Here is a 13,341-nt window from a genome sequence, read left to right as displayed (position 1 = left end):
CATCAGAAGGTCTTTCTCTTCTTTCCATAGGAGTGTGACAGAAGTTGGTTCATCTATAGTCTCTGTCTGTTAAGCAGGTATTAGGAGTCCTGTGAGTAAAAGGAAGAAAATTTCTGGAGGTTTAAAAACTGTTCAAGAAACTTGTGGAGTCTTGCTAGCTTACTAGGTGGGTGAGACAGAATTTGCTTTCATGCTGTGTAGCTGACAGACAGGCACCAACATGGAATGCTGAATACTAAAACTGGAAGCCAAAAAAGGTTTGATAGGCTTAGACATCTTTGAGCAACATTTGATTTGATTTACATGTAGTCTTGCTAGTGATAAAATGACATTAATGATAGTGCAACCAGGAGATACAAATAACACAATAATGTTGAAAAATTCTGAGCGCAGTTGTACTTACTGTTTAGTCATAGCAGAAAAAGATACCTTTCTCTGATTACAGGACCTCCAAGAACTTACAGAAGATTATAGAGCTACATGAGACTATGTGAAGGATTATGGAAAACCCTACACATTCTGGAAATCACACCAGAGTTAGCCTAGGAACCTAAAGGAACATTAATATTAGTCTTCACAGTATCTCCAAGATCAATTTACTCCATGCTGTATAGACTACATTACATAGAATGCATCTACACTAATATAGACATGTCTAAGATGAAGACTGTTGTTGGTGTACTGCAGTAGTTGGAAGGAGTATTCTCTGCTTTCCAAGATCATATTTTGTTTCCTGTCTAAAAATTCCCCCAGGACAGAAAAACAGCATTATGCATTCTGACTAAGCAAGGGTCTTAAACAGAAACATTTAAATACATTTAAATTGAGAATTCTCAGTTCAATGTGACAATGCATGGGCATACAACATGGACAAATATTAGATGAGAAAAAAAAAAAAAGCATCAGGAGCAATTCTAAAAGGGTATAGATTTAGATTTCATAGGTAACACTCTGAGCTCAAATTGCAGAGACAGATGGGTATCCTCCAAGTCCTCCCATGGATCAAAATTTACATTGGAAAAACTTCATGACTATAAAGCTGCTTAATTGGTATTCTACATGTATTTGAATATGCCCCAGCTGGAGTTTCTCAACTGACAGTACTGACTTGGTACTTACCCAGATGAGCCTGTGAGTATCCTTGCTGGAATACACTAGCTATTTTCTGTTGTTACAGTAAGTATTGAACAACACTAGTAAACCCAGTGCTTTCATCATTCCATCACTCAATTATGACCATTAAAGGAAAATTATGACTGACACTGCAGGAGACAGTTAGCAGTAGTTTAAATACTGGCAGAGTTAGAAACAAATTTCTTTATTAAGACATGCAGTCTCCTCCTGAAAAAGAAAATACGAGAAAACAGGTCATAAGTAGCCAACAGCAGCAAACACTATCATTAATACTTTTTTTTGTGTAGTCTATCAACAAATGCAAAAATAACTGCTTTCATAAAAGGCAATTGTGTTACAACAGTTCACTAGTTAGCTTAAAAACATTTCAGCTGTTCGTTGGGGGAACAAAGACATGCATCTTCCCATTCTGACAGTCAATACAGTCTGTTAGCAAAGCAAAACAAAGAGTTACCCCAGAGATAAATCTACAAAACAAGCTATACGCAGCTTAGATATCTAGTGGAGCTCTTGGCAGTATGTTAAGCGTAACATTCACTACATAATACAAAGGAAAGTTCTTTTACCTAAGAATGAGACAAACAGAAGACAGAGCCTTGATTTCACTTCTCAGAGTTCGTTATGCATAAACTTTAGGACTAATGGATGCACAGACTTCCTCTAAGGACGACAGGCTTCAAAGTGAGCACAGACACTTTATTAGGTAACATGAGAGAAACTTGAACACATCCCAGATTCTTCTTGTCTAGCTGCTTGGTTTGGCTGCTCAGCTGATCACCCAGCTTCTTCATTCTTCTACCTAAACTCACTTCTCATTTTGAGCCTGAATGAGATCAAAGCTGATAAAAGGGAATTTCCCTCTGGTTCAGCATTGTAAACTGGGGTGGAATAGGACTGCTTAATCTCCTACCCAATTTGCCCATTTTGCTTAGCCTAAATAATCACTGAATAAAAAAGGCATGACTTTCACTATTGTTCCGTGTGTGGCAGACAAGAGAGTTAAGGTTCAGGTTCTTGCTCCTGAAAAAACACAGTTATTCAAGCAACAGTTTCAAGATTAGGTGACTGAATACCTAACAGCATGGCACATTTTCTGAGCTGGTGAAGGCTTGATTCAAAGACCTGTCCCAAATTAGGCAGAGAGGGAATTTAGGAATAGGTCTTCTGCTTTACAAGTATGCATCCTTCCTTTACACACATCTGTACACCCAGCCTGCTCTTTCCAATGCATTTGTCTGCAGATACTGATCAAACGAGCGCATCTAAACATTCAGACTTTTTTCAGAGGCACCATGTGTTTGGTACAATCATACATAACTATTAAGGAGCCCAGAAGTAAAACCAGGAAAACACTAAGCAGATTTTCTGAGATATGCAGATGGCCATAAGTCTAAATTAAAGCACCCGCCTATCACTCTGCCACTGTCAGTATCAAAATAGGCTTTTAGCTCTCTATCATTTGAGTGCAACTGTACAAAAAGAGCATGGAAATACTTCTATTTTAATTCAAAGTGAAAGACCCAAATCTGAATTATTTAAAACATAGGTCAGTTAAAAGTAAGAAGATACACAAATTTTAGTCATTATTTTTCTCCTGTAATTTGCAGAGTGCACGTGTACACATTCTCCATTTGAATATACAGGTACAGGATTTCATGCTCAGATATACAGGACATCTTGTACAGTGCATGTAGATGAACTGAGATTACTTTTGCATGTCCCCTGTTTTTCCCAAATAAGACCCAGGTCCAGTGCAGCCTAATACAGCTTCAGAAATGAGGGGCTGATTTCGTTCTTTGCCACATCAGTAGACCTCAGAATTACGGTACTAAAACAATATAATGAACAGAGTACTCACATTTCTCTCATTCAACTGAAACACAAATGAACGTGACTAAATACAAATAGCATCAGATTCTGTACTGGAAAATTGCCTTCTATTTAGCTCCATGTTGCAGTGCTAAGTGCAAATTGAGCTATTTTTAATTTTAGGTTTTTTAGATGCAAGTGTTTAAAATACTCTAAGCATTTGGCACTTATTCAGAAGAGAGAAAATGCATTCATAGGGATATTTCACTTTCATCTAACAAAAGGAACAATCCTAGATAAATATGTTGATTTTCCAAATCACATAAAGAAATTTTATAAACAGATTATTTTAAGACATATTTCACATCCAGCTGCCAAAAAATCGATCTCATTCTCCTCTCAGACCAGGAAAAAAGTTTGGTTGGTTGGTTGGGTTTTTTTAAGCAAAAAATTTTCCTTAATAATAAAAATGTATGGATGTGATGAAAACAGTCATTTTATAATCAGTGCCAATGGAGAAAATTTGGTTAATCAGGCTTCCAGTTTTACATAGAGGATGAACTGCTGAAGTTCAATTTGCATTTTGAGAACTCAAATGAAGAACTCCCCTGACTTACAGTAATTAAAAACATGTTCTTTGTAGCAAGTTCATAACTATATTATCACATGAGATTATTTTGCAGCGTACTTCAATAATTCACTTCAGAAAACATCCTTCAATCAAGAAAATGTGTCCAAAAGTGAACTAATGACATTTATTGATGATTAATACTAATTAAGACTATACTATTTATTTTGGATTTAAACTATGTAAATTTAACACAAATGTTAATACATGCAACCTAGTATCATTTGTGTTAAGAAATAGAAGCTTTGTAAACTTATAAGCACACATTTTGCTTTTATCACTGACATTCATATTTACAAAGAGCTCCTACCTTCTTGTTTTGTCTCTCTCTATGCTTTTGTACTTTGATGATCGTAGATTAGCCTTCTCAGCTATTTTTTCTTTTTTTTTTTTTTTAATGTTAACTTAATAACTATTGTCAGATGAAGGTAACAAGAACAGCTGATGCTTTAAAGCTTAGGTTAATTTATTTTTTAAGCAGGACATATGGCACATACGTGGCATAAGTCCTATGTCAAGTGTCTCTGTTGAACTTTTCCTTGGTGGAAAGGCATCTCAAACAAAGAAATTAATGAAGAGAGGAAAGCATGCAGTGTAAAAATCAACTGGACACCAAAAGGTGACTTCATATTTGGATAAAAAATATTACTGTAGTGACAGATGATGATGACTATCCAGTTAACTCTTTAATAGGCCTTTCAAAACCTTCCTGCACTGAAAAGACCTATTTTCCCAATATCTACATCTGTTGATATGCAAGTTCACTGTTTTTTCTCTTATGCCTAGAAGATATAAGGAAAAGCTGATTGCCTTCTCCTTCTAAAACAAACTTACACTGGAAACATACTGTTCCAGCAGATCTCAACAAACCAATTTCCTTCTGTCTTTCTTTGTCCCTCACGTTTTCTAGAACTCTTCATTGGTAATATTTTCTTTCAGATTGCCTTTGGTTAGATCTTTAAAGTCACTGACAAAGTACATGACTTCAAGCTGCATCCACCTAAGTAATTCCTAGTTAAGAGATCCTCCTTCCTGTGTCCAATTAAAAAAATGCTGTTGATATACTCTGGGAGCATGATTAATGTCTGCAAAGTGTGATTCAACAAAACTCCACAGACTTTTTTCTATAATACTCTGCATAGGAAGAATATTATACTTACACTCATGCCTCTGACATTTGCTTTTCAGATCTAATGTTTAACATTTATCTTCGTTGAATTTCATATTACTGATATTTAAAAGTGAATTCAAATTCCATTTAGTGATTTAAAATAAACATTAAATAAAAACATATCTAGATAGGCTGCTAAAAAGAATGGCTTGAAATGTCCACAGATGACAGCAAACTGTTTATCATAAACCATTCCAATCACATATGAATCCAGCTCACAGTGATGACATGTTGGTCTTATTTTCTTAGTTGGTTTAGAAGAACATCATGGGGACAGTGATATTCGAGAACTCTTCTGACATGATATATATATATTGCACCTGCAGTTTCGTCTTATCTATTAAATAAGCTTTTCAGTTAAAGAAGAGAATTACATTGCTTTGCCATTATTTATCCTTGAGAAATGTCTATTTCCTGTTCTCTTTTATGTATTTCTTTATGTGCTTATAGAACTTGTTTGCTTATTTCTCAGTTCTCATTTTGTTCATTCAAAAATACACTTGCTGAAAACCAAAGGATCGGCAGCTAGTTAATCTGAGCCTTGAAAGACATCTCATTATGACTGAAAGTCTCCTTGGCTTTTTAAAGCACCAAAACAGTAGAAGCAATGAAACATCAAGCACGGGAACAGAGAAGCTGCCACATGCAGTGCAAGCCAGGGAGCTTCCTTGTGTTGCCAAAATGCAACTTCCATTTCTCAATAAGCAAATATTCTATTTCATTTCTTTGGGTGTTGAGAAAGAGTCATGGTAGGAAGTGGTCTAAGTGAAGTTTGAATTGCTAAAAGGAGTAAAGCACAGAGAGGAAAAAAATACCACTATATTAGGCTTCTTATTAGGAAAACAAAAAACAGGGGCGGGAGTTTGGTTTTTTTTTTTAAGGTGTATAGGTTTATTCCAGATTTATTCAGGAACAGTGATGAGACGTAAGCATTCTAGTAGAAAATTTAACATTAAAAAAAAAATTAAATGCCAGAATATGCAATGAAAAAAACAGAGAAACCTGTACAGCCAATACAATATAAACAAGATAATGATCACCATCATCATGTTGCACTACAAAGAACTTTTCCTCACTTTCATGGAAAGGTTTAAATACAATCACCTCCATTCCAACTTAACCACATGGAACACAGTATTCAAACTACACAGCTGTTTCATGGTGGTAGTAAAGAAAAATACTCTTTCTACTGAAACTGTAAAAGTAATTTGAAAATGCAAAATACATTTACTGAAACTTATATTGTTCAGAGCATGAGAAAATATTATTTAAGTCCATGGGGTTAAAAAAAAAAAAAAAAAAAAAAGCCCACACTATTTTTTAACCTATATTTTGAAAGGTATTCTTTTTTTTATAACAGAGTCTTCTAAAAAGGTACCGGTGCATTGCTCTTGACCAGCCTGAGAAGCACCTCTTGCTAATTCATGCTAAATCTGTACAAACCCCAGTTTCTATATCAGGAAACACTGCAGTATCTTTACCGAGTCCTAGAAACTGTTAAGGCAGTTTTGAAGTATATTTGGGATCTCACAGATCATTTTAAAGCTGTCTGCCTAGCACAGCAGGAACCATTTGTACAGCTAGCTGTATAGCCTAGCAATAATCACTGAACTCCTGAAAAGATAATAGCCTTACCAGCATGCAAGGAATTTGTCCTTTTGCTCAGGAGAAAACTGTACTGCCTTCAATTTCTGGTTCATAGCCATAAAAATTCTTTTGCTTTTAATCTCTGTTCTTCGGCACTTTCTGGAGCACTGTGAAATTGTTAACATTATTGATAAAACCGTACCCTGTTACACCTGCTTATTTGCATCTGCTCAAGAATCTCTGTAAGGTGTAGAAAGGATAGCATAAACAGCATAATATTGATAATAACAGTAACAGCATACTATGTAAGTATATAAGTGTAATAATATAGAGATAGACGGTAATTAATATTAGTACAGATATTGGAGATTTAATTGGGTGACATTAACAGTTTGCAAAATCCAGAAAAAGTTTTTTAAATTATCCAGAAAATAATATATTTGCTTTGCCTGCGTGTTGAGCAGTATTGGTCCAAATAGATGTCACTAAATGGTGGTCAATTTCTAATGAAGTTGGGCATAACTACTTTGGATCTTAAACTATCACAGTGTTAGAAGCTACTAAAGTGTACATCAAAGGTGGGTTTTTCAGGTCAGTTCCTGTGCTTGTGTGAGAGCAAGCTCATGAGAAGACAGCACTCCAAGAGTTAGCTGACATATCAAAAATAGTATCTGGGCACTAGAGGACGTTGTATTTAAAAGAAATTCAGGACTTCCACGTGTATCGATGCTGAGATTTTTTGCTGTGTTGTCTTAATGAACTGGCAAAAGAAACATGTTAAAGGATAAATGAAACTTTAAAAAAGCCTAAAGTAATTAGAAATGGATAAAGCCAAATAAGATATTTTAAAGTTGCAGGTATTTTCACACAGTATTGATAGTTCAGGTCAGTTGCATAGTCATAAGGTAACATCAATCTGCACAACTGCAGAAAGACCTGTAAAACGGAAGTAAGTTGGAAAATTTGGCACAGAAAACAAAGTTATTTTGTCTGCTAGGAGCAGGGACCACTGATGATCCTAAAAAAGAGCTGATGACCACTAGATCTATGTAGTCATAGGTTTGGTTGTCCTTCTTTCCCCTTTCCTCCCAAAGAACCTTTTAGAGGTTTTGCAATGCCATCTCATAGTTCCTGATGGGACAGAGAAGTTCTTGCATGGCTGGTTTCTCCAGAAATCTTACAGTGTGTCTCCTTACAGTCTGACAGCACCAAGAACCTTCTCTGGCTACTCTGACATCACAGAAAGCCTGTTGACAAATCACTTTGCTAACATATTTTAATGCCTCACCTTAGCTGAAGTCCAAATGAGTTACCAGGCATTCGAAGCTTAATCTCAGCCAACAGAAGGAGATCCCATGGTTATTTTCTATGTAGTGTGACTTAATTAGATAAACAAGGCAGAAAGAAAGAGAAGGTGGCGAAAGAGAAGCAGAGATCCTGTAACTTCTCATTCAAGACTCTCCTCCCTTTATGCATTTTCTCTCCAGGGTAGTGTGATCATTACAGAACTCCTAGCTCAGAGAGGAACAAATAAATATATAGGAGCTGTACTGGAGCTTCCTTCTTTCCTTCTAACTCAGAATTTCTTTAAAATTATTTTGCCTGTAGTAACACAGTCAAACTTAGCCTGAAATGTCTTTTCAGGAGATTTCTTCAGAACTATTCTGTCAGAGAAACTGAAAATTTTATTTCTATTTCTGATTACTTTAAAATTAATCTGTGTAGGGCATCTAATTGATGGTGTCTTCACAGCAAAGAAAGGCCCCTTGAATTAGCCTTTTTTTCTTTTTGACAGGAGGTTTATTCTTCCGAAGATAAATGTGCAGTCATGTCTTTTTTTCCCAAGTATTTTTACTAGCATCAGTATGATAAACTCTGTTTTAACAGTAATGACTAACAGTAATGACAGTGGTTTGGCCTAAAATAGATTGATTAGCTACCATGGAGACATAGTTCATTTCTATCTCTTGATAAGTTCATTTCTCTTCATTGACTGATCTTAACTTCCAACAAATTTTTCCTTAAGAAGGAAACAGGAAAGACAAACATATTTAAAATGGTGGGGGGGTCACTTTTAGTTTTGAATTAGGCTTTTCATTTCCCAAAATGTCCTTATAATCTCCCAACAAATGTCACCATTAATGTTAATATATATTAATTTACTTTAAAACACAAATTTGGAACCAACTAAACCAGCAGTTTTTGGGGAGATTAAGACTTTGTGTAATTATTTTAATTAATTAGATGCTGTCAGTAATTTCAGCATTAAAAAAAAAAAAGCCTAAAAGAAAACATGATTCTTCCTTTTTGCACACACAGCAGAGTAATCTATGCTATGGATTACTATCTCAGTGTTATAATGCAATACTTGTCAAGCATAAACTTAACTATATGGAAGCAAACTGTTTCACAGGCTTTTTATATTGTTTAAATGTTTAGAGGTGACAACTGTTTGTTTTAGAGTTTGGGTATGGGTTTATTGTATTTTACTGTGAAGACAGCAAAATATTTCACTTGTGTATTTCTGTACAAGATTCCACAAGAACTCATTTTGACATCATTCATCAGTATAAAATTGGTTAATAAAAGTGGTTTATGCATTGAGCTATTTAAGGATTGATCAATAAGCTATTGATGTCATATTGCCCCTGGAAATCATCTCAGTTCTGACCCTAAGCCCATTCTTTATATACAGACTGTCATTTAAAAACAGGAGAACTATGCCTATGGTGTTTCCCCTCATACATTTTTATTGAATTGTTTGATTATTTCGATATGCCACAGGAAGTGTAACATGCAGCTGTGATAAGGCAGATGGATGGACCATTTCCCAGGCATATATTAGTAGAGTATACTTCTTTAAAGTAAACACACTGTGCCACAGATGAAAGCTGATATTTTTAGAAGGAGAAAAGGTACATATGTGTGTATTTCAAGCATAGCTACACAAAGAAATACTGTGTTATTTTGCCCTTCCATAACAGGTGACAACTTTAACTCAAGAAGTCTCACAATTAAGTAAGGATATGAAGAATGTGTTGCACCTTCTGGAGAACCTGCTCACATCCCAGAAGCCTCCCGAGTTCTGTGCCGTGCACGGTATATCTCAAAGCCCTACCCTGGAAAGCCTGCAGTCTCGAATGGCTTGGACTACACATCAACCTTGGACACACATGCAAGCTGGCAACTTTACTTACACCAAAGCACAACTTTGCCGCGGCAACACGTTATGTGACATTTGGAATACGGATCTGTCCTCTGTGGGCAGTAGTCCCCAAAGAACCGAATCCAACCCACAAAATTCTATAGGTGGTGAATTTTACTATACAGCAGGCCTTCACAATTCCCCCTCCCAGTATCAGGTAATTCAGAGAGACAATTCACAGTTTTTAAGATGCACCTCTCCCCGTTCAGACACTACCTTGACTCCTCTTCAGTCTATTTCAGCAACTCTTTCTTCTTCAGTATGCTCTTCATCAGAGACATCATTACACCTCGTACTCCCCAGCAGATCTGAGGAAGGTAGTTTCAGCCAAGGAGCAATCAGCTCATTAAGCCTGGAGAACTTGCCGGTACCGTGGGACCCGGAAGGAACAGCGGGAGTAGTTTCTGCACAGACCCCAGATTTCCCGATAGACATTGTGACAAGCACAAGGGATGTTAAAGATAAAGATTACCAAGCCATAGACGTCTAATGAGAAACAGTGAAGTGGTACTCAAAGCACGTTCCACAGCTGTCAGTTTTAAATTCAGAGAGTACTGTGTGACTGCTTTATTTGACCTTTTCTCTGGCAATCATGGAGACTTACAAACATGAAAATTCAGATTTCTAGAAGAAGGTATATAGAAAAGGTGCCAGTTCATATTATAGGAAAAAAAAAATTCTAGATTCTAAAAGCATGATGAAAAGCATTTTGTATACAGATACATATTATTGTTCTGTTTGGCAGACTCTTGTGATAGTCCAAAGACCCTGGGGGTCAGAGCAGCTGGAAGCCTAGGACAAAAGAACTGTCATGGGTGGCTTTTGTTCATCGAAGCAAAGGTTTTCCCTGAGTGTCTGACTGTTGTTCTCAAACAGTATGTAAGGCACTGTTTGCTTCAGGTGATTGTGGGTCCTGCTGGTGTGTTTGTCAGTTCTGTGAAGGCAAAGGGACAATTATCGCTGCATGTCATCTAGACAATCAACCAAATAGAGCTGGTAGAGAGTGGTTAGTTGTTGCACGTTATTTGTCATGTAAATGGAACCTCTTAATTTATCTAAAAATGCTATTTTTATATACTTGGTATGAAACATGTACTTAAAAATTATTTAAAATATTTATAAGGAGAATAAGAGTTTGTTTTCATTTTGGCAAAAGCTTGCAGTTTTAACAAGAAGTGCACTACCATCATGTATTAGATCAAATACTATTTATTGTTAAGATATTATGTAGTTTACGAATTTATTCCCTTTTATGTGCATGTAATTTACAATGAATGTATTCATGCTGGTGGAATACAAATAAATTAAGGTATTATTTTATTTAAAAAAAATAAAACAGCTGGAATGTTGAATCCTATACTAAGTCAGCTACTACTACTTTGAAAGTGAAATGTTATACTGATAACATTAAGTACCCTTGGTTTATGTCTAAGTATGGCAATATTATTGATAAGAGCAAGTCAACATTTTACTACACAATCCCTGTTTGGGGATTTTGTATCTTGACAAGAAAATTAAGAAGGATGAAAACCATTGAACAAATTGAGGAATATTAAAAGAGAAAATTACAATGGTTTAGTCAGAATCAAATAAATTAATTTAAATTTATTTGTCTGATGATTTTTGCTTACATATGTAAAAACTAGATCTGACCTTTGGTCAAAAGAAAAAAAAATAGACTATAGGTTTAGCAAATTATTTAATTCAGAATATGATTTAATGACCAAAGCAAATTTTAAGGGTCTTTTTTCAGTATTTAATGTATTAGAAACTTATACTGCTACAGTGCAATCAGAGTTATGGATTTGCATTGGAATTTTGATTTATATGTTTAAAGATGCATAGTATGCATCACATTTGCATGTCCTTTAGTAAGATTTCTAAAAAGAACAACATGTTTACAACCCAAAATAAATGGTCTAAAATGGAGAAGTAAATTAAGTTATTTAATAATTCATGCAAGCTGATGATATTTATCAAATTACATTTTTTTTACAGAAAATAGATTTATGCTTAACTTCCTTAAGAGTTATTTTTTCTGAAAACTTTGAAGACTAAGTTCATTGTTAACATTTGGATGTGCATGGGAACACAAATCCCAGCTGATACTCTGTGCCCAACTTACATCCTTTCACATCCTTTCTCCCACTGGTACAAATTAAGGACAAAGTATCATCCCTCATTTTAAGCTGCCTGAATTTTGTCAGTGTCTAAACTTCAACATGAGTGTTTATATACAAGGTTCCTTACTTCCCCTCTCTTCCAGTTTATATTTAGCTTATGGTTGAGTAGAGAAGTGCTGATTAAATAAGGAATAACCCAGAAATAAAAAAAAAAATAATAATAATAAAAAAGAAAGTATCAATAACAAACACTAGCAAATACAGGCCTATGCTATTTTTAGCAACCTTCCATTGCCCACCCCACTGCAGCTGCCTGCCCCCACACCCAGGGCAGCCCCACTTGCCAGAAGTCAGGAGCTGCATAATGTAGGCTCGTGGGAATGAGTTCCTGACAGAGCAGCCAAAAGCTTGGTGGCCTGACTCTCCACTGCTACCTTCTTCATGCCACACAAGGTAACCTGCCCTCAAACTATTGCATTAATGAAATACACAGGCTAATCTAAGATCATTGTATCCCAGCCTTCAACTGGGACTGCACAAATACACTGTCTACCATGCCTAGTTCCCAATATGATTTAATAATTTCCCCTATGTATATAAATTGGGAGCATGTTTTCTTTCTCATTTTATAAGCAATACATAAATACTTATGTATATGCTTTAAAGTTTTGGCATTGTTTTTTCTTTTGCAGTATAAACACTGGTGTCATGAGATTAAAAATGAATGTTTTGTTCTGGAGTTTGTGTGTTAGTTCTATATAAGAGTATAAAAATGTCAGTGGAAACAAAAAGCCACTCTTCAGAAACAGCCATAGATTAACTGTTGTACAATTAATTATTGAATAAAAAAATGCATGTGTGGCAATTGAGAAGAAATAGCACCAAGATATCTCTCCTAAATAGTTTCTGCAAGTGTCAAATATGTCCTAAACAAAGTGGCAAACACTATACATTTGTATTGGTTATAGTGTCAAAGAACATCCATAGCCATTACCAGGATTGTAGAGTGTCTGTAAGATGGACATCACACAGGTGAGCATGCTGCCTCCAAGGGAAAAGCTCAAGGAACTTAGAACAGGACAAGAGTTAATTCCAGGCCAAACTCAAGTAAGGAAAGGGGAAGGTCAGCAAAATAGAAATCTGGATTTGAAGAGTGGTTCTATTTTAAACTCTCTGACACAATTATGTTATGAAAACCTCAGGAAAATAATCTCTCAAGCACCTTTGCTGGAAAGTATCTAGCAACAGATGAAACTGATTTCAGTTTTGCAGGCAAAATAACAATTTATAGGGACAAATGGGAAGGCACATATGTTTGGAACAGAACAGTAATTTCCAAACAGGATTTCCATGAGCACAATAGTTCTACATACAGAGTGGTCATTGAGGATTTTTGGGTTTAAAGCAACAACCACTGTAAAATTCAGGCATTACCCTGAAAATGTGTTCGTTATGAACATCAGTGAAGCATCCCACACCTTGACATCCAGCAGCCCAGCTCAGACAGTTTACTGTATTCTTTTTGCAGTAAGCTTTACAAAAATAAAAAGTAAAATTAATTTTTGTTTCAGGATTGTTCTTCGCATCTAATTCTGCATCAGTTTACTTCTTAAATTTGATACATTTTCTTACTTTCTTATATTTTCCAACACAGATAGTTTCTCCTGTACAGTAACTGTAATCT

General features: G+C 35.6%; 1 protein-coding gene across 1 annotated transcript in view; it reads left to right on the top strand.

Moving 5' to 3' along the window:
* The window catches only part of KCNH8 (potassium voltage-gated channel subfamily H member 8), a gene marked incomplete at both ends in the record, with an annotated part of 188,164 nt that extends 178,140 nt beyond the window's left edge, over positions 1–10,024 (top strand). The window contains one exon of the mRNA XM_080339990.1: positions 9,314–10,024. Within this exon, the coding sequence (XP_080196116.1) occupies positions 9,314–10,024 (711 nt within the window). The remainder of the gene's footprint in view (positions 1–9,313) is intronic.
* Between the last annotated feature and the right edge of the window lie 3,317 nt (positions 10,025–13,341).

This window comes from Nesoenas mayeri (assembly GCF_963082525.1).
Source record: "Nesoenas mayeri genome assembly, chromosome: 2".
NCBI classification, from domain to species: domain Eukaryota; kingdom Metazoa; phylum Chordata; class Aves; order Columbiformes; family Columbidae; genus Nesoenas; species Nesoenas mayeri.
The sequence above is the reverse complement of the archived record's forward strand: the minus strand, read 5'-3'. Positions and strand labels throughout refer to the sequence as shown.